The 27,915-nt window shown below is 41.1% G+C and overlaps 3 protein-coding genes across 3 annotated transcripts in view; 1 reads left to right on the top strand and 2 right to left on the bottom strand.

The window, feature by feature from the left end:
- The window catches only part of LOC146400950 (uncharacterized), a 74,845-nt gene extending 52,662 nt beyond the window's left edge, over positions 1–22,183 (top strand). Inside the window, exon 4 of the mRNA XM_084971132.1 lies at positions 20,086–22,183. The gene's annotated coding sequence lies outside the window, so the exon portion shown is untranslated. The remainder of the gene's footprint in view (positions 1–20,085) is intronic.
- On the bottom strand, positions 159–14,391 carry MGARP (mitochondria localized glutamic acid rich protein). The gene is made up of 4 exons (NM_001195363.2): positions 14,277–14,391; positions 8,442–8,545; positions 3,149–3,239; positions 159–989 (listed from the first exon to the last, which is right to left on the bottom strand). The coding sequence occupies exons 1-4, from the start codon at positions 14,356–14,358 to the stop codon at positions 550–552; spliced, it is 717 nt and encodes a 238-aa protein (NP_001182292.1). The 5' UTR covers positions 14,359–14,391; the 3' UTR covers positions 159–549.
- Positions 22,184–23,159: 976 nt separating the features above from the next.
- Positions 23,160–27,915, bottom strand: NDUFC1 (NADH:ubiquinone oxidoreductase subunit C1). Its single transcript, NM_001097470.2, is given in 4 exon segments — positions 23,160–23,300; positions 25,554–25,633; positions 27,154–27,257; positions 27,831–27,915. Coding segments are annotated over 3 exon segments (231 nt in total). The 5' UTR covers positions 27,898–27,915; the 3' UTR covers positions 23,160–23,300; positions 25,554–25,573.

Below are 27,915 nucleotides of genomic sequence, written 5' to 3'. Positions count from 1 at the left end.
AGTATAGATGGGAGATGGGACACATATATGGCCATATGGAGTGTTCTCCATAGATTATATGTTTTCTTTGATAACATTGCAATGTTCATGTGAGGTTATATGTGTATATGTCAATACATATTATTTACACGTATATTAGTCAATAAAAATAGAAGCACTAAAGATTTTCCAAATTTATTTGAATCAGTTCAAATCAAAACTCAAGAATCTAGATTTACATACATTACAGAAGGATAAAGTTATAGCAAAATTAAAGTGATTGCAGAGTGTATAGATAGCTCAATTCCTATGACATAAAATTTAAATCCACAGATGAAACTCTTTAAGCTCTTTACTGCCATGTCATATTCTGATTCCAGAGAGTAGAAAACCATTTGGACATGTTAAATCTCAAACTTTTAATCCTGAAATCCATCAGTATATATCAAACACTGAATGTTTTCTAGAAAATAAGTCTTTAAAAAAAAAAAAAAAGGGTTACTAAAACTATGAAAACACCTATCAGACCCTCTATGGCATTTTTTTCCTGAAGTGTCAATCAGCTTGAGATCAGCCTAGAGGTGAGGCAGCCTCAGAAGCACCACCAGCTTCTTCCTGTAAATCACCCCCAGCAGAGGATTCTGACTCAACTGGAGAATTTTCTTCTAGTTCAGCATTTTCACCATGGCTTTCATTTTCTGTTGTACCTTTACCACTATCGATGGCAACAGCTTCATCCAGGGGCGTGCCTGTAACCTCTAAGGTCACTTCAGGGCCAACCTCTGCGGTTTCGACCGTCGCTGCCGCATCTGTCACCTCTGGCCCAGTTTCAGCACCGAGGGTCTCCGCAGGAGCAGCCTCCATGTTGTCTGGACAGGGGGAAGCCTCTTCAATAGCTGTCACTGTGGCCTGGGGAGTATCTTCAGCATCTACCACTGGTGCTTCCGCTAAAGATACCACAGGGGCGTCTGAACTGGCTTCCTCGGCACTCACAAGGTTCTCTTTTTCACCTTTAAAATTTAGTCCATTAAGCAGAGTATTAATTTAAAGAGCATGGGAACACAGTGGGACATTGTGCAGTCATTTTAAAAAAAAGACCAAAAAAATTTTAAAAATAAAAATAAAATTAAAAAACAAGACCACTCAATATGTACAGTTATGAAATGGTCTTCAAGGTAGTCTGTTAAGTGAAAAAAAGCAAGGAGAAGAGCAATGTATAGAGTACGGTATTTTTTGCGTTTAGGACAGAAGGAGGGCAGAATAGACCTAGATAGTTATATTTGTGAAGACTCTCTCCAAGAGGGTACAAAGAAGCTAGGGAGGTAAAATGAAGCATCTGCTATTCTACAGAATCCTTTGAATCTGTTGAACTTAAAAAAATAATTTATATGTGTTATTTATTCAAATAAAACTATGAAAATAAGCAACATGTCATGTGAAATAGCATGGAAAAATAGCCAACCTACTAGGTGAGGACTGTGAGGAATCACTAATCCTCTCTCAACCTCAATTTCATCATCTGTAAAACGGGGATATTAATAATTATCTACTTCACAGAGCTACCATAAGGATTGACTAAAATAATGTGCATGAAAAGAGGTTTAAAACCAAGGACGTGCTGGGAGTTCCTGTTGTGACACAGTGGAAACAAATCCGACTAGGAACCATGAGGCTGCAGGTTTGAAGCCTGGCCTTGCTCAGTGGGTTAAGGATCTGGCATTGCTGTGAGCTGTGGTGTAAGCCACAAAAAGGCTCTGATCTGCCATGGCTGTGGTGTAGGCCAGCAGCTACAGCTCTGATTAGACCCCTAACCTGGCAACCTCCAAACACCGAGGCCCTGAAAAGACCAAAAAAAAAAAAAAAAAAAAAGAAAAAAAAATCAAGAAAGAGCTATGGAAATACTGTATTTTATTTTTTATTTATTTTTATTTTTTGGCTTTTAGGGCTGTACCTGCGGCACACGGAGGTTCCCAGGCTAGGGGTCCGATCAGAGCTGTAGCTGCCAGCCTACACCACAGCCACAGCAATGCCAGATCCAAGCTGCATCTGCGACCTACACCACAGCTCACACTGGATCCCTAACCCACTGATCGAGCCAGGATTGAACCTACAACCTCATGGTTCCTAGTTGGATTCACTTCTACTGAGCCACGACAGGAACTCCAGGAAATGTTGTATTTTATTATTATTATTACAATCAACTTTCTCACGATTATATTCAATAATGTTTATTGATGATATTCTGTTTCTTATTGTTGTCATGATTAAAAGTTTAAAACTGGTCCATGAGCAGCTATTTTCTTTGTCCCTTAACAGTAATCATAGTGTTTGATGGTGTTCCTATTGTGGCTCAGTGGAAATGAACACAACTAGTACCCGTGATGATGTTGATTCAGTCCCTGGGCTTGATCAGTGGGTTAAGGATCCAGCGATGCCACAAGCTATGGTATAGGTTGCAGACACAGTTCAGATCCTGCATGGCTGTCGCTGTGGCGTGGGCTGGCAGGTGCAGCTCCGATTAGACCCCTAGCCTGGGAACCTCCATGTGTCACAGGTGCGGCCCTAAAAAGCAAAACAAAACAAAACATATAGTGATCATAGTATTTGATAATAACGGCATTATAGCTAAGATAGAAAAAGTATGGTTTAAAGCAAGCAGTTTAAGGCAAGAAATATACAGTAAGTTGAAAATGTCAAGTTTCTGTTTCTATAAGTTGCCATTTTATCAATCAGATCAACTGAGACACTCAGTAGACATGACTGAATCTACTAATGTCATTGTACACAGGTCCTCTTAGCCAAAATTGAAACAAAATTAGTTTCATGACTTAAAAAAAATAAGGGAAATGAAAGGTGCATCTGCTGAGAGAAACAGATTACTAAAATTATGCCTGCATGAATGGAAACCTGAGTAGGGGAAAAGTAACATTACCACACAAAGAAGACAAAGCTGTTGGTCAGCAGTTTTCATTTACCAAATGCACTCATCCAAAATGTTTAACAATATTCTTTAGGCTCTAGTTGGACTTTTCCTTTCTGATCAAACTCCTACCAGAGCCAATTTGGATTAAGTTAGTAAAGAAGCCAAAAGCAAACAGTGTTCATTGCTAAACTAGTATGATGAAAATCTGTGTCTCAAGGGAAAAAAAAAATAGCGAATTCACTTTACCTTGAGGTGGATGTAACTCTGCTTTGGTTTTTTCTTTCATGTTTGCTGTATGTTCGCTGTGTTTGGCTTGCCTTTTGACTGTCTTGTAAGTCTGAAAGTAAATATGTGCTTAAGTTTATTTCTTGAGCTTTAAGATTCACCATGCCAAGTTTAAAGGTATATAAAGTTCAAAGACGAGAAACCAGTACACACATCTACTTTTTTATTTCCCCTTTTGGATCTTTGCCACTGAGTAGAATGCTTAAAAAAAGAAATAAAGAAATACTCTAACAGAGGTCAAAGATAATGACAAAGAAAGAAAAAATAAATTATGCTAGAATAAAAATATTCTGATAGGCATTTACAAATATCCTCTGGATTTATCTCAGAGAAACAGAAATTTATGTGCACTCAAAAACCTACACAAATGTTCAGGGTAGCTTTATTTGTAATCGACAAAAACTAAAACCAGTCCAGATGTCCTACCATAGGTGAATGGTTAACAGACTGTTATGCATCCATAAAACTACTCAGTCATAAAAAGGATGAACTATAGATACAGGAAACAATTTGGATGAATCTCCAGGTGAATTATGCTGAGTGAAAAAAAGCCAATCTCAAAAGGTTACACACCTTACTATTCCTTTTATCTAACATTATTGGGGGGCAGGTAACATTCTTGAAATGAGAGAAACAGATTAGTGATTGTCAGGAAGTGGGAGGAAGGGAGGGGAGGGCAGAAGGAAAGTGAGTACAATTACAAAAGAATAACACAAGGAATCTTTACAGTGATGGAGTGGTCCTGTCTCTTGACCATGGTGGTGAATACACAAATCTACACACATGATAAAATTGTTTAGGATGAAATACAGGCATGTGAGCATTCACACACACACACACACACACACACACACACACTGCATGTAAAGCTGGTAGAATCTCAATAAGGTCTATGGATCATATCAATGTCAATTTCCTGATTGGGATATTGTATTATAGTTAGGAAAGATGTTATCACTGGGGGAAACAACGAGGTCAAAGGTATACGAACTCTCTCTGAATTAGTTCTTATAATTTCATGTGAAACTTAATTCTTTCACAATAAAAAGTTTTCAAAAAGTCTTCCAAAGTGACAAATTTGTTGTCCCCAGTGAAGTAAGCAAGGGCTAGTCATTAAAACCTGAAATATTACCTGCCCACAGGTTAGTTAAGAAACAGAATTGAGGTATTCCCATCGTGGCTCAGTGGTTAGCAAACCCAACTAGCATTCCTGAGGACATGATTCAATCCCTGGCATCGTTCAGTGGGTTAAGGATCCTGTGTGGCTGTTAGCTGTGGTGTAAGTTGCAGACAAGGCTTGGATCCAGTATTGCTGTGGCGTGGCATAGGCCAGCGGCCACAACTCCAATTGGACCTCTAGCCTGGGAACCTCCATATGCTGCAGGTGTGGCCCTAAAGAGACAAAAAAAAAAAAAAGTATGTATATATATAAGCAGCCTCAACTTAAAAAAAAAAAAAAAAAAAAGCAAGAAACAGAACTGGGAATAAAGCTATCTTAATCTTAGATAAAATGTACAGGTATCCTTTCATTTCAAGTTCAAGTAGCTGTCTCTGGCCTGTATTCATATTAGACAATGCTATTTTTAAAATGATAATCTCAAAAAAAAAAAAAAAAGAAAATCTCGCTGTAGATAATATTGTTTGTATTATCTCAGCTGAAAAAAACATTGGTTGGAGTTCCCGTCGTGGCTCAGTGGTTAATGAATCTGACAAGCATCCATGAGGATACCGGTTCGATCCCTGGCCTTGCTCATTGAGTTAAGGATCCGGCATTGCTGTGAGCTGTGGCTCGGATCTGGTGTTGCTGTGGCTCTGGCGTAGGCCAGCAGCTACAGCTCTGATTTGACCCCTAGCCCAGAAACCTCCATAAGCCATGGGTTCAGCCCTAAAAAGCAAAAAAAAAAAAAAAAATTTTAAATAATAAAAGCTTGGTAGTGATTTCTCTCTTAGTAGTAGGAGTACAGATTTTAAAACTTTGTATATTTATATGCAATATTTTCTAAATTTTCCAAAAATGAAGCACTTCATGAAAAATTGTCTTATGCAAATTACAAACCATTTTATAAGCATGTTAAAATTAGACTGTGAAAATGGGAAATCCATAAGCTCAGTGGTTGGAAATGATGTAAAAGTGACCCTTGAACAAACCCCCAGGGTTTGGCGAATTCAGACTTGAATCCTCTGGCTTTGAAATGCACAGAGCGAACACAATCAGCAGGCATGACAGTCAACATTTTCATATAAAGGCAGGGAATATTTTCTAACAGGGTGAGAGCTCCTGCCAGCTTACAGGACTATATGCTGAGTCAGCACCCTCAGTTCTCAGGGCAGTAAATAAAGCTGAACCTGTGCCTGAGTTTACATCCCTGAAATAATCATCTAGGCAGCAACATCCCAAGGATATTAGTCATATTGTTCAAGGGGCTAAAACACAAGTTAGCTGCTAAAGCAGAATCAAAGAGATAGAAGAATAATTCACACTCATGTGTAACCTAGAGAATCTAACTTTTTCAAAATGAACATAGTCAAGCACAGAGCAAAAGAAAGGTCTATTAGAAGAGAGGGTCACAAATTTAGCTTTGGAAGCTATTTCCAAGTGATATTACTTATTTATTAAATATAAGCATTCAAAGCCTTCCACAACTTTTATAATTATTATTTTTCTTTTACGGCCATACTTGCAACATAATTCCTGGGCTGGGGTAAAATCAGAGCTGCAGCTGCCAGCCTATACCAGCCACAGCAATGCCAGATCCAAGGCTCGACTGCAACCTATACTATAGCTCACAGCAACACTGGATCCTTAACCCACTGAGTAAGACCAGGGATCAAACCCACATCTTCATGGATCCTGGTCAGGTTCTTAACCTGCTAAGCCACAATGGGAACTCCACTTTTATTATTTTTTATTGTTATCTTTTTGGCCTCACCCACAGCATGTGGAAGTTTCCAAGCCAGGAATCAAACCTGTGCCACAGGAGCAGTGACAATGCCAGATATTCAACACATTGCACCACAAGAGAATTCCTACCACAACTTTTAGAAACCAGTCGGGGGCGGGGGGGGGTTCTCCTGGGAGTAGCTGGTTTTTAACCATCCAGTTTCAGACTGTTTTTGAAAAGAAAGATTTATCAGACACGAGAGGTTCATGTCTGTAACTAGTAAACATATTAGGGATGTAGTGATGTCCAGATGAAATTCAATCTTTAAGCTTCCCACATAATCACATGGCCTAGTTTAATCTGTTTTTCCAGTGACCTACATCCAACTCCAGTAGCTCTGGGCAGTGAATTCAATATGCAGCAGTAGAAAGATGGTAGAGGCAAAGGAATCTGGGTGTGAGTGACAGGTAGATTAGTGAAGGACAGTAATATGTGACATGTTTGAAGCTTCTTGAGGCTTTCAAATTTCTGAAGATTAGAAAATATATTTTGGTTTCATCATCTACATAGCCCTACAGATTGCTCCCAGGTATGACTAAAAATTCCTTTATGCATATTTCTGTAGGGTCAAACCAAAATGTAGTGATTGTGGTTTCTGAAAAATACAGACTTATGTTTTTATTCATAATAAAGATTAGATTTCAATTTAGAAAGTTTAAGACACAATGAGGAATGATTCAATAAGGTTATCTTATTAAATCACAAATATTTCATTTTTTAGCTCCAAAATCATACTATTAAAAGCTTTGTTTATCCCAGTGTGGTGAGGTGGGCTAAGGATCCGATGTTGTCTCTACAGTGGCTCAAGTCACTGCTGAGGCTCGGGTTCAATCCCTGGCCCAGTGCAGTGGGTTAAGGATCTGGCATTGCCATAGCTGTGGGATAGGTGGCAGCTGCAAGCTGCAGCTCAGAACTTCCATATGCCACAGATACGGCCAAAAAAAAAGTTTGTTTTAGTGTTTTTTTTTTTTTTGTTTGTTTGTTTGTTTGTTTTGTCTTTTGTCTTTTTGTTGTTGTTGCTGCTATTTCTTGGGCCGCTCCCGCAGCATATGGAGGTTCCCAGGCTAGGGGTCGAATCGGAGCTGTAGCCACCGGCCTACGCCAGAGCCACAGCAACGCAGGATCCGAGCCGCGTCTGCAACCCACACCACAGCTCACGGCAACGCCGGATCGTTAACCCACTGAGCAAGGGCAAGGACCGAACCCGCAACCTCATGGTTCCTAGTCGGATTCGTTAACCACTGCGCCACAACAGGAACTCCTGTTTTAGTGTTATTTTGAGGGAATAAATAAGGAGAACCAAGGAGGAAAACTTTCTTTTAATTTTATATATGTATGGTTTGAATTTTTCAAAAAAATTATGGATGAATTTTATTTTAAAAAAAGTAAATAAAGCTATAAAGCTAATAAAAACAATGGAAACAGTAAAAAGATTGTGGGAAGAGAGAAAAATGACTAGTTGGAGCACAGGAGATAGGACAGTGAAACTCTTCTGTAAACTACTCTAATGGCAGGTATATGTCATCATATATTTGTCAAAACCCATAAAATGAACAACACTAAGAATGAACCCTCATATAACTATAGACCTTGGTTAATAATAACAGATCAATATTGACTCATTACTTGTAACAAATGTACCTCACTAAAGCAAGAATGCTGATATGGTAAAGGGGGGCACAGAAGTAAGAGGAGATACATAGGAATTCTCTGTACTTTGTTTATTTTTCTGTAACCCTAAAACTGCTCTAAAAAATAAAGTCTGGGGAGTTCCTGTTGTAGCACAGCGGAAATGACTCTGACTAGTATCCATGAGGATGTGGGTTTGATCCTTGGCCTCGCTCAGTGAGTTAAGGATCCAGTGTTGCCACGAGCTGAGGTGTAGGTCGTAGATGTGGCTCGGATCCTGCGTTGCTGTGCTGTGGTGTAGGCTAAAACTCCCATTAGACCCTTAGCCTGGGAACTTCCAAATGCCTCGGGTGCAGCCCTATAAAAGCAAAAAAATGAAATAAAGTCTGTTAATTTTTTAAAAAGTTAATCTCTCAAAACCAGGAATCATTGTAATTATTAAATGGGCCATGAATCTGTCATATGGTAAACACTCAAATGTAAGCTATTAGTACTATTAGTAACACTGTTTTTACTGAAAGTCATGCATACTTAGTGGTATTAAGTATTTTAAACAAATTTTTTTTCATAATCTTATATATTTAATTAATCCCATGTCCTGCCTGACCTTGACACTGCTGTGTGTTTTACCACAGGTTGCAAATATTTGAATTCCTGAACACCAAAGTTATTTAAACACTTACATAATATCCACCAGCACTGACTGTGACACCTACAAGCAGATAATACATCATATTTGATCCAGATGTTCCAGGGAATTTGTTAGATGACATCCAGCGAAGAGATGCTAGGAAAACAAGTTTAAACAGTTAGCTCCACCACAGGCAAAATTATTTTAAATGATTACATCTGAAAAAAATTTTCTTCTCTGTGAACCTAGAATATATTAACATGAACTGATTTTAGCTTAAGGGAATACAGTATTACAAGGAAGGGTAATAATTCCACTTGACATTTTCTCAATCTGATTTGATAAGTACTTGTGAAACCTGTCATCTTGATGCTTAGCATCATGCTTTTCTTGGAAGGAATGCAGGCTTGGGTAAGGAAAAATGACAAAAGAACTAAACAATTTTAACTGTGAAACGAGATGCATATTAGCAAAAGAAATCCATTTATATATACTACACCACAGGATTTAGTGGAAAAGATTATCTTTCCCAAAAATGATTTGAGTACATTTGTGTTTAAAATTTATATATTAAATAAGACATTTATGTTAAAATTCAACACATTTTGGAGCTCCTGTTGTGGCACAGTAGAAACGAATCCGACTAAGGAACCATGAGGTTGCAGGTTCGATCCCTGGCCTCAATCAGTGGGTTAAGGATCGGCATTGCTGTGAGCTGTGGTGTAGATCGCAGACACAGCTCGGATCTGTTGTGGCTGTGGCTGTGGCCAGCAGCTGTAGCCCTGATTAGACCTCTAGCTTGGGAACCTGCATATGCTGCGGGTGTGGCCCTAAAAAGAAAAAAAAAAAAAAATTCAACACATTTCTATAAATCTATAATACAAATGTAGATATAGGAAGAAACTTTAATTTTTCTCATATAAAGCCTTTAAATATGCACAGATAGAAGTTTTTTTAAGATAAAGGTTGCTATAAGGCCATATCTAAAACAGAAGTACAATTCTGGAGTTCCCGTTGTGGCACAGCAGAAACAAATCCGACTAGGAATTAATTGCAATGCAGTATGTCAAATGATGTAATAGATGTAAAAAGAAATCATAATGGAGTTCCCGTCGTGGCGCAGTGGTTAACGAATCCGACTAGGAACCATGAGGTTTCGGGTTCAGTCCCTGCCCTTGCCCAGTAGGTTAACGATCTGGCGTTGCCGTGAGCTGTGGTGTGGGTTGCAGACGCGGCTCGGATCCTGCGTTGCTGTGGCTCTGGCGAAGGCCGGTGGCTACAGCTCCGATTCGACCCCTAGCCTGGGAACCTCCATATGCCGCAGGAGCGGCCCAAGAAATGGCAAAAAGACAAAAAAAAGAAAAAAAAAAAGAAAAAAAGAAAAAAAGAAAAAAAAAGAAATCATGATAGCGTGAAAATGCAATGAAAGAACACAGTTAATTGGCTCAAGGTAGCTGTCACAATTGAAAAGGCATGACCTGAGTTTTGAAGGAAAGTAGGAGTTTGTCAGCTAAATAAAGGAAGGGAAAACTGCACTGGAGGCAGAAGGTACAGCATGTGCAAAAGCATGGGACTTGTGTGACTAGGAAAATAAAGTGTTTTGATGTGGCCTGACATAGAGGACAGGCGTGGGGGACCTGGAAGAAGTTATGATTTTCAGAGGGCAAATCTTAAGACATTTGCACTGACTACAAATCTTTGTAGTAGCAAAATTGGAAAGATTTCATATATATGTTCTTAGTCTGGATAAATGACCATCTCTTGGGAAAAATAATAATTTTTTTTCCATACAAATGTGCCCAGAGAGGCATAAGAGGTTACAGGTTTCACTTGTAGTAGGGCTTTTTTTGGTTTAAAAATACATCTGGGGGAGTTCCTGTTGTGGCACAGCAGAAATGAACCTAACTAGGAACCATGAGGTTACAGGTTTGATCCCTGGCCTCACTCAGTGGGTTAAGGATCCAGCGTTGCCTTGAGCTGTGGTTTAGGTCACAGACCTGGCTTGGATCTGGCATTGCTGTGGCTGTGGCGTAGGCCAGTGGCTACAGCTCCAATTAGACCCCTAGCCTGGGAACCTCCATATGCCACGGGTGTGGCCCTAAAAGGCAAAAAAAAAATAAAAATAAAAATAAAAAATTAAAAAAAGACAAAAAAATACATGTTATTATACAGTGAATATGTAGCTTTCATAGTTGGCCACCAGACATAAACAACAAAAAGTTTTGGGGTTTTTTGTTTGTTTGGTTTTTTTTTTTTTTTCTTTGCCTTTTCTATAAGATATAGAAGTTCCCAAGCTAGGAGTTGAATCAGAGCTGCAGCTGCCAGCCTATGCCACAGCCACAGCAACACCAGATCCAAACCTTGTCTGTAGCCTACACCATAGCTCACAGCAATGCTGGGTCCTTAACCCACTGAGCAAGGCCAGGGGTTGAACCTGCATCCTCATGGATACTAGGCAGGTTCATTACTGCTGAGCTACAACGGAAAATCCCCCAAAAGTTTTTTAAATATGAAGAAATAGAGAAATCTACTAGATTTAAGTGAAGACAAATATAAATACAATTATGGCAAGGTTATTTAAAACAACAATGAAATAGGAAATAAGTATTAAGTAAGAATTAGACAAATTTTAGCATATTTATAAATGTGAAATAAATATTTTAATTTTTTGCAAAAGAGTGTTTACTTACATGAGAAAATATTTACAATATATTTGGTGAAAAGTTATAGCAAAATAATCTTTACAGGACTACCCCAGAATTGTAGAAGCAATGTACATAAGAAAAAAGAAGGTAGGAAGGGGGAAAAAAGGTTTGGAACACTGTGGACATTAAAATGTAAATAGGAGTTCCTGTTGTGGCTCAGCAGAAACAAATCTGAATAGTATCCATGAGGATGCAGGTTTGATCCCTCGCCTCACTCAGTGCATTGGGGATCTGGTGTTGCCACAAGCTGTGGTATAGGTTGCAGACACAGCTTGGATCTGGCATTGCTGGGGCTTCAGTGTAGGCCCACAGCTGGGGATCCATTTCAACCCCTAGCCGGGGAACCTTCATATGCCTCGGGTGCAGCCCTAAAAAAAAGACAAAAATAAACAAACAAACAAAATGTAACTAAATAGTGATATTCACTAAGTGATAGGATCATAGGAGACTTCTATCTTGACTTCCTGTAGTTCTTCCAGTGGTCTATTATAAAGCTAATTTACTTACTTATTAAAAATTTTTTTGGAGCTCCTGCTGTGGCCCACGGGATTCGAAGCATCTCTGGAGCACTGAGATAAAGGTTTGATCCCAGACCAGGCACAGTGGGTTGCGGATGTGGGTTGCCACATCTTCAGCATAGGTTGCAACTGTGGCTCTGATCTGGTCTGATCCCTGGCTCGGGAATTCCAAATGCCACAGGGCGGCCAAAAAAGAAAAAAAAAAAAATTACATTTTTAAAAGCAAAAACCAGAGAACAAAATTTGATGAAGCACACTTAAAATTTTATCCTTCAATAAAACTAAAACAAGGTGGAGTTCCCTGGTGGCTCAGAAGGTTAAGGATCCGGGAATTGTCACTGCTGTGGCACAGGTTCCATCCCCGGCCCAGGGAACTTCCACATGTTGTAGGTACATGGAAAAAAACAAAAAACTGAAACAATTTAACTTTTCATTGAAGTCGAAAGTGGCAATAAAAGTTTAATGTCCATGACTGAAGCCAATACTAGTTTTGAAAGTTTTGAAAGTACATAAATACATCAGTACTACAAAAATGTAATTAGATGAAAATGATGAAAATGAGAAAAAGCACTGCCACAACCAGTATTGCTGACCACCTGTAGAATTTTTTTTTTTTTTTTTTACTTTTTAGGGCCACACCTGAGGCATATGGAGGTTCCCAGGCTAGAGGTCGAGTTGGAGCTATAGCCCCCAGCCTACACCACAGCCACGTGGATCCCAGCACCAGCATCAGTGGGATCCAAGCAGCGTCTGAGACCTACACCACAGCTCAGGGCAACTCGGGATCCTTAATCCACTGAGTGAGGCCAGTGATGGAAGCCGAATCCTCATGGATCCTAGTTGGGTTCATTAACCGCTGAGCCATGAGGGGAACTCCCCCTATTTAGAATATTTAAACTACTTTTCTTTTGCCCCAAGTTGAGAGGAATTTATTTGAAATGTGTGCAGCTACCAAAGAAAGGTGAGATGTGTTTGTTAGTGAGGACAGTGGGTGAGGCTTGCGGTCAGATAAGTGGAAAGGCCATGGTCATGGCGCTCATTTTTCTTCCCACCCACCCCATCCTCAATCACAACAGCCCCTTTATCTACACAAGTTTCAAATGAATGGCTTCCCCCTATTTCACCAGCAAAAAGTCTGTTCTATCTTATTCCGTATAAAGATCAAGGAAGAAGACTCCTTATTTCTGTTACTGGAGGCAACTTCTCCCCAGTTGCATTTTAAGAGAAAAATAAAGCTGGTTAGCCATACTTTCCTTCTCTCCTACCACCACCATCACCATTTGATTAGGCTAATCAAAAGCCAAAAAAATTTGGCCATGTAATTTTCCGCAGGAGCCTTCCTCACCCCGGCTCCAGTGCCCGAACTAGGCTAAAGCTACCTCACAAGCCTTATGAAGTGAGAAGAAAAGGAAGAGCTAACACCTTTCCATACTGTTGGCAAAGAGCCGCCGCTGCAATGAGGGAAGGAAATGAGAAGGGAGATGGATAAGGACTAGGAAAGAGAGGGCTGGGGCAGAATTGCAGGGGCGCGCACTCCTGGGCCACTGGCCGCAGGCAGGAAACATGCCCTCTTGCTGGCACGCACCTGTATCCTAGGGCTTGTGCTAGACGCTTTCTGTACCTGTCGATTTTTATTTATAAGCTCCCAGCCGGCACTGCCACTTCCCCTTTAGAAAATACTTTCCCTTTGCCTATGCATTAGAAAACGAAGGGTCGTGGACACAAGGGCCAAGCAGCCAAGCAGCTGCTCTCTCCAGATCTCTCTGCAGCCCCTAAGGAAAGTGCTTCGAAGGCCGCTTCCTCACCGGGGATGCCATCACCCAGTCTCGCGGCTGCCGAGCTCTGGCCAAGTCTAGAGTTCACTCAAGAACATTTACCCAATTTCTACTGGGCGGGCACTGCCTTCCCAATCCTTCCTGGCCCGCAGAGCAGTGTCCATCTTACCACCTATTCATTTGCTTCCACATGAAGCTGGAGAGTGCATTGGTCCCTATATTAATAAAAGCGTAAGCTATGCCTACGTTACCCAGGCACGTTTCTAAGCGCTTTTAACTTTTTATTTTTATTTTTATTTTATTTTTTTAGGGCTGCACCTGGGGCATACGGAAGTTCCCAGGCTACGGGTTGAATCCAAGCTACAGCTGCCTGCCAACGCCACAGCCACAGCAACGCTGGATCCGATCTGCATCTGCGACCTACATCACAGCTCAGGGCACTGCCAGATCCCTACCCCACTGAGCGAGACCAGGGATGGAACCCTCATCCTCATGGATACTTGTCGGATTCATTTCCACTGCGCCACAATGGGAACTCCTTAACTACGTATTAACTCATTCAAACTCACAGCCATTATTGTCCCCATTTTACAGATGGGGAAACAGGTTAAATCACTTGCCCAAGATCAAGATTCCAACACAAGAAGTCTAGTCTAGATACAGAAGTCGCGTTGGAAAGGTTCCCTACTTCCGAAGTCTCCAAGAATTCGGGGCGATTTTCCGGCCACCATCCTCCATTTCTCCCCCACATCCCTAATCTCAGGCTTCCGCCGCCGCGGGTTGGGTTTGGCCCACCAAGGACAGGCGGGCCAGCGCAACCTGCGTGCGGGGCACCTGTCCTCAGTCGTGGACGCCAGGAGAGACTCCCGAACCAGTGTCTGGCACTCACCGTCCTTCCGGAGTGGTGCGGGTCCTGGGGGCGCCCTCAGAGGCAGCGCGAGGGTCTTGGAGACCGCCCTGCGGAGGTACATCGCGCCAGTTGCCTCCAGCGCAGCAGCTGCTGTAGCCCTGCGTCTGTCGCGGAGCGCGGGGAGCCAGAGCAGCCCTGGCAAGCCCCGCCCGGGGGAGGGGCGCCGACCCCTGCCAGCCCCTCTCGGGCGGGTCTGGGGACGTGCATAAGGGTTGGTCGTCCGCACCCTCCTCTCTCAACCCTACCTCCAAGTTCTGTTGCTTTTTCCTGGGCTCGAGAGTGTAATAGCATCTCAGAAAAGGAATAGGGAACCGAGAAATCGCCATCACCTGCGTGCCCCGTTCTATTCCACTGAGTGAAAGTCCACAGAGAAGGCTGGAAATATTTCGGGACTCGCATCCGAAATAAAAAGAGACAGACATGATTTATCATGCGGTTTGCTATCTGAACCCCCTTTGTCTCACGCACTCAATTAGCTTTCCTAGGGTTGGAAAGAGCAGCTGGAAGTTCCCTGGAAATGAAACGAGGAGAGGGGTAGCCTCCATTAGTGCTCTGGATGATGGTCAGAATCCTTAAGAAAATCCCCAAGAAATAATCTCTAGACAATTCACTACTACAATGACTTTTAAATATAAACTCTAAAAATGCTGTATATTTCTCTATGGGATATGAAACCAGTATTTCCAAATTAACTAAAAACGTTAAATCATTAGTTTCTTCTAGATTTCAATCACTTGACTCACTGTGGCTACAAGAATCTGTCACGGTTTGAATATGGAAACCAATAATTTATGCTTATAACATTTTTTTTGTTGTTGTTGTTATTTCTTGGGCCACTCCTGTGGCATATGGAGGTTCCCAGGCTAGGGGTCTAATCGGAGCTGTAGCCGCCAGCCTACGCCAGAGCCACAGCAACGCGGGATCCGAGCCATGTCTGTGACCTACACCACAGCTCACGGGCAACGCCTGATCGTTAACCCACTGAGCAAGGGCAGGGACTGAACCCGCAACCTCATGGTTCCTAGTCGGATTCGTTAACCACTGCGCCACGAAGGGAACTCATAACATTTTCTAAGTGATTAATCTTTGGAAGGGATCGTTTCCAACTATAATAAATCCTTATGTGTGTTTGGCACTTGAAATTTTTTCAGCCTTCTGAGGGAGGTGACGATTATTCCATTTAGCAAAGGATCAGGTGGTGGGGAGGAATGTTCAGGGACTGATGGTCATCTTTTTGTTTATTTTTTGGTTTTGGTTGAGCCTGCCCCCCAAAAGTTCCTGGGCCAGGGATCAAACCCACACTACAGCAGTGACAACTCTGGATCCTTAACTGCTAGGCCACCAGGAAACTCCCTTTTTTGGGGGCACACCTGTGGCATATGGAAGGTCCTGGGCTAGGGGTCAAATCAGAGCTGCAGCTGAGGGCCTACACCACAGCCATAGCAAGGAAGGATCATCCTAGCCGCATCTGTGACCTACTTCACAGCTTGTGGCAACACTGGATCCTTAACCCACTAAGTGAGGCCAGGGATGGAACTCGAATCCTCATGGACAATTTGTCAGGTTCTTAACCCGCTGAGCCAGAACAGGAACTCCTCCATTATTATTTCTTTTTAAAGACACAAATATAATTCTTCTAGTTCCAATTTCTCTTGGCATATTACAGGAAAAATATGTGCTCATTTGCTAAGTGAATAACTAAACATTCCTCAGAAGTTCTAGTTCTCAATCTAATTCTAATAATATTTTACATATTCTCATTTAAGGTGTACAAGCCAATGGTCAGAAAGGTTTTTTGATACTCTGAGTAATTACCATTCTTAGTGATTAAACCTTAAGAGTAATTAGGCAGTTACTTGGAAGTTTAGACTTCCACATCCCAAAGAAGGAGCCAGACTGAGACTCTCCCTAAGAAGTTAGGTAGTCCTGAAACTAACAAAATGCAATTAGTACACTTGCTACCTTTGACCAGCATTGGGTGCCCATCCTAGAATGAACTGCTAGCAGCTAGGGCAGACTGACAAATCACATCTGTGGGAGAGCTCCTAATCATTTCCAATCTGGTGCTGCCCAATTTAAAATTAAAAAACAGGAGTTCCCATTGTGGCTCAGCTCAGCAGTAAGGAACCCAACTAATACCCACAGGCTTCGGGTTCCATCCCCTGGCCTCGCTCAGTGGATTAAGGATCTGGTGTTGTCATGAGCTGTGGCATAGGCCAGCAGTTGCAGCTCCAATTAGACTCCTATCCTGGGAATGTCCATACGCCACAGGTGCAGCCCTAAAAAGAAGAAAAAAAAATTAAAAACAAACAAAAAAAAAAAAAGAAAAGAAGCCAGCCTGCCACTACAGCTTATTCTTTGGTGTACTCAGGGCTGAATTTTGTCTTAGTTGTCAGAGAGAGGAAATACTCAAAGGCAGCAAATACATTTAAATGAATTAATGCATATATTATACTGTTACATAATGTGTTGCCATTTCCCCTGAAAAGTACTCCTTCTGAGTAAACATTTGTAAATAACCATGGCTCCCAGGACACTATCCTAATTCCTCTTCAGAATTCTGACTTAGACTCAGGATCTGGGCAGACTCTGAGCTTTTCTGGATCATCTCCAGGTTCCGTAGCAGCCATCTACTTTCAGTGAAACCGTCTGTGAGTATCTGCCAAAATGCCTATAACATGCTAGAGACTATGCTTCAGGATGTAAATCAATGAAAAAGATATGATTTCTGCTATCACTCAGAGGTTATAGTTTCAGGTTAAAGAAACGTGGAACCACTCTTTTCTCAGGAGTAATGGTCAAGCCTACCATCAATGGGGTCAATGATCACAAAGAAATCTCTGACTAGGTATCAATAATAAATGTAATCTAAAGGCTTTGGTTAAAACCAAACTGATTTAAACAATGCAAACCAACTTTTTTTTTTTCTTTTTACAGCCACAATTGTGGCATATGTAAATTCCCGGGCTAGAGGTCCAAAGTGGGGCTGCAGCTGCAAGCCTATGCTACAGCCACAGCAACTCGGGATCTGAGCTGTGTCTGTGACCTACACCATAGCTCATGGCAACACCAAATCCTTAGGCCACTGAGGGAGGCCAGGGATCAAACCTGCATCCTCACAGTACTAGGTTCATTACTGCTGAGCCACAACAGGAACTCCCTAAACAAACTAATTCAAACAACGCAAAAATAACACACTTGCAGAGTGTTCTGTTGGCCTGTGGTTAAGAATCTGGCGTTGTCATGCTGTGGTGCAGTTTCTATACCGTGGGCATGCCATGGTTGTGGCCACAACAACAAAAACCACACGTGCATATCTGGCTGTAAAAACTTTTTCCAAAGTATTATCACATCTTTTTTTTTTTTTTTTGTCTGTTTAGGGCCACACCCATGGCACATGGGGGTTCCCAGGCTAGGGGTCTAATCAGAGCTGTTGCTGCCTGCCCTACACCAGAGCCACAGCAACGCCAGATCCAAGCTGCGTCTGGGACCTACACCACAGCTCACGGGCAACGCCGAATCCTTAACCCACTGATTGAGGCCAGGGATTGAACCCGAAACCTCCTGGTTCCTAGTTGGATTCGTTTCCACTGCACCATGACGGGAACTCCTCCCAAAGTACTGTCACATCTATCTTTGTACTTCATCCTCTAAACTATCTTAAGGAGTAGGTGGAAAATATTGATTATTCTTTTTACACATGAAAAAAATCTGGATAGTATAATATTGTGGTTAACAACCTGAGTTTGGGAATCAGATACCTGGTCTGAGTAAAATGTGGGTAATTTCTTTATTCATAGGGTTGTTGTAAGCTCTAAAGCACATTAAGTGTAAAACATGCTCAGCTAGTTGGAGGAGGAGAGTTATACTGACTTCCAGTCAACGCTCAAGGCTCCCTAACGATGTTTGGATGCCTCTCAGTGCACACATGACAGGACCCATTATGTTCCACCATCTCATCATAAGCCCAGTGGGAGTTTATCGTGTCCCCTAGGGTGGATGTGACCATCATAGCTGGGAGAGGGGAAAACTGTGAGATAAATAGTGACACTTCTCCAGATCTCTTTTCGTCTTAGCTAAAAGCTCACGGCTCTTTGATCAAAGGGAATTTGCTACCTTCGCTACTGCTCCTGTAGGATATGTTGCTTTCCAGTTTGAAGGCAAACACTTTTCACATCTTGATGAAACATTTCCCAAGAGAGAACATGCCTGTGGGTTGTCAAATACACTCTGTGGCAAGCTTTTTCTCCAGAATCCCAAAAGAATTTTAAGAGTAGGTCTTTGCTATAGAAGACTCTGTAAGGTTCAGACAAGTTTCCCAGCCATTAGTCACATTGTTTATGCCGCCCTTGAGCACATCCTTGACATTCTTCTTGGTCTTGTTGGGAACAAAGAATCTGGGGTGAGAGATAACTTGGCTTGTCTAGGATGTTCTCCACTTGTGATTGTTGACAAAGATATTAGTTTTGAAAATATAGCGTAAGGATCCTCTACTGGCAATATTAATCACACTTATTCAAGGCTTAAGTTTCATATAATTAAAAGCAATTTTCAAAGACTGATTTCCTAGGCTCCAAAGAAAGCTAGAAACAGCTTTGTTTTTCTTAATACTGTGTCCCTAGGCTATAACCTGTACATTCAACAGATCAATATAAAGTGAAACAATTTAGAAGAGTATCTAGGAAGAAAAATTGGCAAGCAATTAAGAAAGTCCTGAGAAGCACCCCTCCCTTTTTTTGGCTGCATCTGTGGCACATGGAAGTTCTTGGGTCAGGGATCAAACCTGCACCACAGCAGCAACCCAAGTGCTGCAGTGACAACACCAGATCCTTAACTCACTGTGACACAAAAGAATTCCAATAACACCCTTTTTTCCGTATACATATATACACACACACACATTTTTATTATCGTTGATTTACAATGTTCTGTCAAATTTTGCTGTAGAGCAAAGTGACCCAGTCATACATATACATACATTCTTTTTCTCACATTATCCTCCATCATGTTTCTTCACAAGTGACTAGATATAGTTCCCTGTGCCATACAGCAGGATCTTATGCTTAGCTACTCCAAATGCAACAGTTTGCACCTATTAACCCTGATAATCACCCTTTTGATGGCTGAAAATATTTAGATAAAATGAAGGAAAAGGGTAATCAAGATGGTAAATTCTGAAACTGTTCTTGGAGGTTTCCTCTGTACCCTTCCCCATCTATTCACTTTTTCTTCTACAGTAAAATGAACATGACATTTCCTAACCCTTCCATCTTATTTTCCAAGGGCTACCATAACAAATTACTGCAAACTCGGATGGTTTAAAATGAAGTTTATTCTCTCAGTTCTGGATGTTACAAGTCTGAAATCAAGGTGTGGGCAGGGCCACGCCTGCCGTGAAACCTGTAGGCAAGAATTGTGCCTTGCCTCTTCCAGCTTCTGATGTTTACCGGTAATCTTTGCCTTGCAGATGCACCTCTCCGATCTCTGCCTCTGTCATAACACAGCTGTCTTCTTCCTGTGTGTCTCTTTTTTCTTATAAATACCGCAGTCGCACTGCATTAAGGGCCCGCCCTATTCCACCATACTCATTGTAACTAGTTACATCTGCAAATATCCTACTTCCAAAGAAGATCACATTCTGAGATACTAGGGGGTAGGACTTCAAAATATTTGAAGTGGCAAAATTTAACCCATAACTTCTTATACTTAAAACTGAGCTCTTTATAGCTCGTTTTCTCTATGGTAACTTAAAAGTTAATTTATCTTTTCATTTTTATTTTTTGCACAGCATGGCTTGATGTAGGACCTCAGTTCCCAGACCAAACCAAGGATGGAACCCGGGCTGCAGCAGTGAAGGTGCTGAATTCTAACCTCTAGACCAACAGGGAAAGTAATTTAGATGACTATATCACAAATACTAAACCTGAAAAAATTTGATTTTAATCTAGTAGAGAACTTGACTGCATATGACATGATTTTGTCTGCATCTTCTTCCTTTTTTTTTTTTTTTTTTTTTTTTGCCTTTTGTCTTTTTAGGGCTGCACCTGCGGCTTATGGTTTCCAGGCTAGGTGTCTAATCGGGGCTGTTGCTGCTGGCCTACACCACAGCCACAGCAACTCGGGATCTGAGCTGCATTTGTGACCTACACCACAGCTCATGGCAACGCCAGATCCTTAACCCACTGAGCGAGGCCAGGGATTGGACCCACAATCTCATGGTTCCTAGGATTCATTTCTGATGCGCCATGACGGGAACTCCATGCATCTTCTTTTTTATAGAAATTCTTTTACATTACTGCAAAAGGAATCATCATTTGACCAAGTTCCTCTTAGGAGTTTACTATCAGAATGATTCTTGCTCAGTCCAGCCACTATCTTAAACTGAGATGTAAAAACCTAGGGACTATTGACTGTGGCCTTCTCTTTACAATGTGGATTGAGGAAGAGAATGTCTGTGTGCAAAGAAAATAAAGCAGATACACAGAGAAGAGCCAAGAGTAAGTCTTGATGACATTTGAATTTCAAGCCCAAATTATTCCTGGGCCCAGGTGCATTCCTGATATGGGGGTCTATGAGTCAACTCTGCATCCTCATAACCTTTTTTTTTTAGTTTAATATGAGTTAGGTTTCAGTATTTACCTTAGAAAGCCTCTTTTACCAGTGCGTCTATGTGACACAACTTTAGGAGGTGTTAAAGAATAATTTGCATCAGTACTATCCAATACTGTAGCCACCAGTTCCATGTGGCTATTTAAATTAAATGAATAATATTAAAAATGAAGTCATATTAATCACATTACAAATGCTCAGTAGGCATATGGGAGTAGTGGCTACTATGCTGGATAGTAACAAACTGGATGGACACATTTCCATCACTGCAGAAAGTCCTTTTGAACAGCCCTGGTCTTCATGAATAACTTCCCCTTGGAGTTATACAGGCACAATCAAGATGGAAGTCTACACGGGGTAGCTACATTTTCAAGGCCTGACACAGAGATCTTGTTTATTAAAGGCGTATTTTATTTCCAAGGCTATCAGTTTCCAGAATCTCAAGTATCTTAGAGTTTTCTGTTCCATGTAGGGATGTGAATTTTAGTATTTCCTTTAGTGTAAAGTTCCTCAAATTAGGAGCTGATATCTGACTTCTTGGTCTATTACCATGTGACAAAATTAGTTTCCTACTGCTATTATAACAAACTTAGTGGTTTAAAACAACCCAAATTTGTTACCTTACAGTTTGTAGGTGAGAAATCCAACATGGGTCTCACTGGTTTAAAATCAAGGTGTCAGCAAAGCTGTGTTCCTTTCTTAAGGCTCCAGGGGAGAATTTGACTTTTCCATTCCTTGGTTCTTGGCCCTCTTCCATCTTCAAAGCTGGCAATGGCCAGCTGAATCTTTCTCATATCACATCACTCTGACACACTCTGACGCCTCCTCTTCCATTTACAAGGACCCTTGTGATTACACTGGGCCCAATGAGATAATCCAGGATAATTTCTCCATCTCCACGTCAGGCGATTAGCAAATTTAATTCCATCTGCAACCTTAATTCCCCTTTCCCATATAACCTAACAGGTATACAGATTCCAGGGACTAGGACATGGTTATCTTTAAGAGTCCATTATTCTGGAGTTCCTGTCGTGGCTCAGAGAAACGAATCTATGAGGATGGGGGTTTGATCCTTGGCCTTGCTCAGTGGGTAATGATCCAGCATTGCTGTGAGCTGTGGTATAGGTTGCAGGCTCGGCTCACACCCCGCATTTCTGTGGCTGTGGTATAGGCCAGTGGCTACAGCTCTGATTCTACCCATAGCCTGGGAACCTCCATATACTGCGTGTGTGGCCCTCAAAAGCCAAAAAAAAAAAAAAAAAAAAAAAAAAAGAAAAGAGTCTATTATTCTACTTTACAGTGATATGGGACAAATGATTCTACCTCTGGTTTTTGTGTTTGTAAAATTAAGAAATTGGTCTATATGACCCTTAAGGTCCTTTTCAGTTCTACCAGCGAGCACTCTGAATTGACAAAAGTTAATAGCTACTGTTATATCTGGTCTTTCACTGAATTTGGATTCAATACTTATTCTGAAATAATGAAACTATGAATTTATATTCAGAAGTGACTTCCAAAGATATAGGGCCATGAATCTCCCAAAAAAAAACCCGTTGACCAGAGCCCCAAACACACACAAAGTCATTTAGAAGGCAATGAAACTTTCTACTTAACCTCAGAATGGCAATACAAATAATGAATTTTTAAATGTATGGTACATTAGTATTTAAATTATGAATTAATGAAGTGGCATATAAGTAAGTTTTAACTGATGAGGGATAGATGGAGTGTTTTTAAATTTTTGCCTATTAACTCTCACCAACCCTGCCTCCCCCCTCACTTCCTTTTTAGATAGCCCAGAGTTTGCTATACATTAGATGAAAGTCTTATTTAGCAAAAAGAGTCAACAAACTTCATGTTGCCACAACTGGTGTAAAAACAGTCACCCAAATGAAAATCATTCAAACTCAAGAAAATGGAGTCAGAAGAAAATCTGGTAATAGGATTCATTTTTACTTTCTCCTTTAGAATAAAAGAGTATTTGGGTTCTTTTGTATTTTCAATAATAGAGTAGGAGTAGTTCTACCACCCTGATACAATGAAGCACAAGTGTTGTGATTAGAAATTAAAAGTTGATATAAGGAGAAAGATTTATTTCAGCAGTCATTTTTTAGCCTGTATCCTTAAGAAGTCTTCTTACCAAGATGTTCTCAATTACCATTGACCTTATTATTGATAGTACTTTCCACATTAAAATACTTCTAATAATCTACCTTAGAATTGACAGTCTACACATTATCACAATATACATCATCTGAAGAATAGACATTATTTTTTTTAATTATGCAAAACATAAATGCTGACTTGACATATATTCACATATTTCTCTCACATTTAGAACTCAACAGATTGATGAATCCAAAGGAACTCCTATAATCACTACATGGAACATACCTATAATGGAGAGAGAGAAAAGAAAAAAAAAAAACCAAAAAACTATAGCATTAACCAGCAGATGTAATATTAAAATTAGACCATTCTGGAATTCCTGTCCTGGCTCAGCAGTTAACAAACCCAACTAGTATCCATGAGGACACGGGTTTAATCCCTGGCCTCACTGAGTGGGTTAAGGATCCAGTGTTGTCGAGGCTGTGGTATAGGCTGGCAGCTACACCTCTGATTCGACCCCTAGCCTGGGACCCTCCATATTCTGTGGGTGTGGCCATAAAAAGAATTAAAAATAAAATTAGACCATGCTGAATAATTCAACTTAGAAGCATCAGGGGAAGTCTAGAAAACAAATCAACCCCTCATTTTATTTACGTTTTAGCAAAAAAAAAAATTTTTTTTTTAATCTGAACTACAGGGGTAGCAAAAGTACCCAGTTTTGATTTAATACTCATTTTTATCTTTTCTTTTTTTTCTTTTTATGGCCACACCTGCTGCCTATGGAAGTTCCCAGGCTAGGGGTCAAATTGGAGCTGCAGCTGCTGGCCAACTCCACAGCCATAGCAATGCCAGATCTGAGCTGCATCTGTGACCTATGTTGCAGTTTGCAGCAATGCCAGATCCTTAACCCAGTGAACGAGGCCAGGGATCGAAACTGCATCCTCATGGATACTAGTTGGGTCTGTAATCTCATGATCCACAATATGAACTCCTCATTTTTTATCTCTTGATTGACTGAAGGAAGTAGTGAAATGGGCACAGTGATAATAATAGAAAAAAAATATATTCGTGATTATTGTTTTATTATACAGCCAATATGAGTTATCTACTTTAATCAATCTAATACATGAAAACTGAGGGTTTTTTTTTTTTGGTCTTTTTAGGGCCACATCTCTGGCACATGGAAGTTCCCAGGCTAGGGGTTGAATTGGAGCTACAGCTGCAGGCCTATGCCACAGCCACAGCAACACCAGAGCCAGCTGCATTTACTACCTATGCCACAGCTTGTAGCAACACCAGATCTTTAACCACTGAACAAGGCCAGGGATTGAATCTTCATCCTCACAGATCCTAGTCAGGTTCTTAACCTGCTGAGCCACAAAGGAAATTCCAAAACTGAGATTTTTCATTTTACAAAAGGATTAATACAGGATTTCTTTAAAATGGTTTTCAGAAATATAGTATATATATACATATAAAATAAAATCACTCTCTTTTTTTTTCAGTCGTGCCTGCAGCATGTAGAAGTTCCTGGGCAAGGGATTGAACCTATGCCACAGCAGGGACCTAGGCCACTGTAGTAACAACCCCGATCCTTAACCCAATGCACCACAAGGGAACTTCTCACTCTCTCTTTTAAATCACAGACCATGCAGTGTATACTATCTTGTTCACAGCTAGGTTTTATCAGGAATTGTCCAACTGGGTGTTAGTTACAGTGACCATCATAATGAAATGTTCATGCAGTAAAAAATTTAATAACTGAATACCCGTTCTCATGGAATTTAAATTCAAGTGTGGTATATGACAAACAGATAATAAGAAATAGAAAAATAGGAAGTTCCTGCTGTGGTGCAATGGGATCGGCAGTATCTTGGGAGCGCTGGGATGAAGATTTGATCCCTGGTCTGGCACAGTGGGTTAAGGATCTGGCATTGCTGCCAACTGTGGCTTAGGTTGCAACTTCGGCTTGGATCTGATCCCTGGCCCAGGAATTCCATATGCCATGGGGTGGCCAAAAGAGAAAAAGAAAAAGACAAATAGGAGCTGTTGCTATGGCAAAGTGGATTAAGAATCTGACTGCAGTGGCTTGGGTCATTGAGGAGGTTTGATCCCCAGCTTGGTGCAGTAGGTTAAAGGATCTGGCATTGCTGTAGTTGTAGATTGGATTCAATCCCTGGCCCTGGGAACTTCCATATGCTGTGGATGAGTGAATTTTAAAAAATTTTTAAAAAAGGAAGAAAAGAAAAAAATAAATACACAAACAACAATAATTTGTCTTAAGTGCTAGGAAGGCACCATTTATAGCATTATTAGAGTTAAAAAAATAATATGATTTTTGTTTCATTCTTAAGCACAACCTTCTTTGAACACAAAGCATAATGATTAAAAGTAATTATGCTAAGAGATAAGTTTAGCACAAACAGGAATATGGATGCTAAAAGGATAAACCTAATTTAAAAAAACCCAAAATACATGATTTAAAAGGAGGTAAATTAACTTGCATAATCTATTCATCCTTTAAAACTGCATACTTACTGTATCAGTATTTCAAAAGTTTATTCCAATCCATTTCTTCTTTTATACTCTAAAACATCTTCCTTATGTTGTTTGATGAGCTAGAAGTAGGTAATAGTTAAAATTAGAATGTAATGTTCCTGGCAACTTAAAGAGAAAGAAGAGACCAACTAGTGATATTTATATTTTGCAAGAGGAAAAAGGACAGATTAAAAGAATTACAACTATTCTAGCTAGAAATAAAAGGCTAAAGGATACAAAAGTCCAAAAACTATGAATGATATATACTTACTCACCAAAATCTGACACACTCAATTTGAAAAGGCAACCCTTGAAGTTCCCGTTGTGGCTCAGTGGTAACAAACCTGATCAGTATCCATGAGGACATGGGTTCCATCCCTGGCCCTGCTTAGTGGGTTAAGGATCCGGTGTTGCTGTGAGCTGTGGTGTAGCTTGTGGATGTGGCTCAAATCTGGCGTTGCTATGGCTGTGGCGTAGGTTGGCTGCTGTAGCTCTGATTCGACCCCTAGCTTGGGAACCTCCATATGCCACGGGAGCAGCCCTAGAAGTGGCAAAAAGAGAAAAATAAATAACTAAATAAATAAAAACTCCAAACTAAGAGATCTAAGAGTTGGATGTGGGCAGCAGTGGAGGAAGTGCCAAACCTATTAGCTCCAAAACTAAAATCTAATATAGCACAAATACTTTTGAGTTAACTTTAAAAAAATACTTACAGTGTGGCAGTATTTGTAGCTCTGCCAGGGAGACCTGGGTTCAGCAAATTAATTTCTCCAAGTGTTTTCTTCATTTGTAAAAGGTCAACAAGAGTAATACTACCACACTACCACTAAATGAGTTTTACATAAAAAGCACACTGTAAACAAAGACCAAAAAAAAGAGAAAAAGGCTGCTGCACACTAAGTACAATTTCCAACAATGTATTTATATAAACATTGTTAAAATCTTATGTTTTGGGAGTTCCCTGTCATGGCTCAGTGGTTAACGAATCCGACTAGGAACGATGAGGTTGTGGGTTCCATCCATGGCCTCGCTCAGTGGGTTAAGGATGCAGCACTGCCATTTAGCTGTGGCATAGGTCACAGATGCGGCTCAGATCCTGCAGTTGCTGCCTCTGGCGTAGGCTGGTGGCTACAGCTCTGATTAGACCCCTAGCCTGGGAACCTCCATATGCCACAGGTGCGGACCTAGAAAAGACCAAAAAAAAAAAAAAAAAAAAACCTTATGTTTTGTAAGTCTAATAGGATTTAATTTGCATATCTTGTTTATTTATGATCCACCCCTGTGGCATCTGAAAATAGTACCTTCATAAAACTCAAATCTGCTATCTTCGTTAAGAGATAAAGTATAATTAATCATGCAGTAAAACTGCCATTCACAAATAAGCCATTCAATGACAGGTTTCAGCCTCTTCCCATTTTCTTGGTGCCCCAAAACCTTAATATTTTTTAGTCTCTAAGATTTCCCTCATGGAGAAACATTATTAGCAATTATATAGATATCCTATTGTATGAGACATTTGCTCAGCAACATTCAATGTCGCACTGCTATTCGTCCTCTGCACTGTGTTGGAGTCCCATGATTAAAGGGAGTAAATACTTACATAGATCCACAAGAAAACGGACGTGCCCAAGGTCAGTCCAACTTTCAGCCAGTCAGGGCTGCCATGTGGTGGTTCCCGAATGTAGAACTTTGACCGCGCTGAAGCTGAAAGGGGATGCAAAGTCTGTAAATCTATAATTTACAGTCCTGTGGGAATAAATCTGACATTTACATGTGTTACTACTGCATTTAACCCTCCCTTCTACCTCCTCTCTTAAGACAGCCACGGAAAGAAAGGTAGAGTGGTCAAGTAATTCGTCCTGGGCCACCAACAGGGCCAGGTGGGTGGCCCCTGTCATCCAGGACCTCTTCAAATCCTCGCACTACGCTGGCTTTTGAGGACCCTCACGACCCAGGAGTGGGCGGATAGAAGCGCCTCCGGGAAGGTCCCCCCTCTCCGCATCTGCAGAACCAAATCTGCAGAGCAGCAGGACGAGGGGCTCAAAGTCTATTCGCAGAGACCAAAGGGGTCGAGTGGCCTCTCGGAGGAGGGTGGACCTCGGGTGATGGGGAGCCGAGAGTCAGGGATGGAGGCAAGCGTGGGCTCCGGGACTGGCCGGCGAAGGTCACAGCAGGACGAGCTCGCCGCACAGCCACCTTATGCCTCCGCGGGCGGGGTTCGCCCTGGGAGCCGCAGGCCGAAAAGAGTAGACTGCCTGCTCGAGGAGAGACACTTACAGCCACTTGGGAGCCTGGCCGATGAAAGCAGCTTTGAGAAGGGGCGAAATAACGCGGACGCCGCCATCTTGCCGGACTGGGCTCC

The sequence above is a fragment of the Sus scrofa genome, chromosome 8 (assembly GCF_054392235.1).
Source record: "Sus scrofa isolate SSC_HxYL_T2T_F1_AM1 chromosome 8, Sscrofa_HxYL_maternal_Yorkshire_Landrace_v2.0, whole genome shotgun sequence".
NCBI lineage: Eukaryota > Metazoa > Chordata > Mammalia > Artiodactyla > Suidae > Sus > Sus scrofa.
Note: the sequence above shows the minus strand (reverse complement) of the source record. Positions and strands in the feature narration are given on the sequence as shown.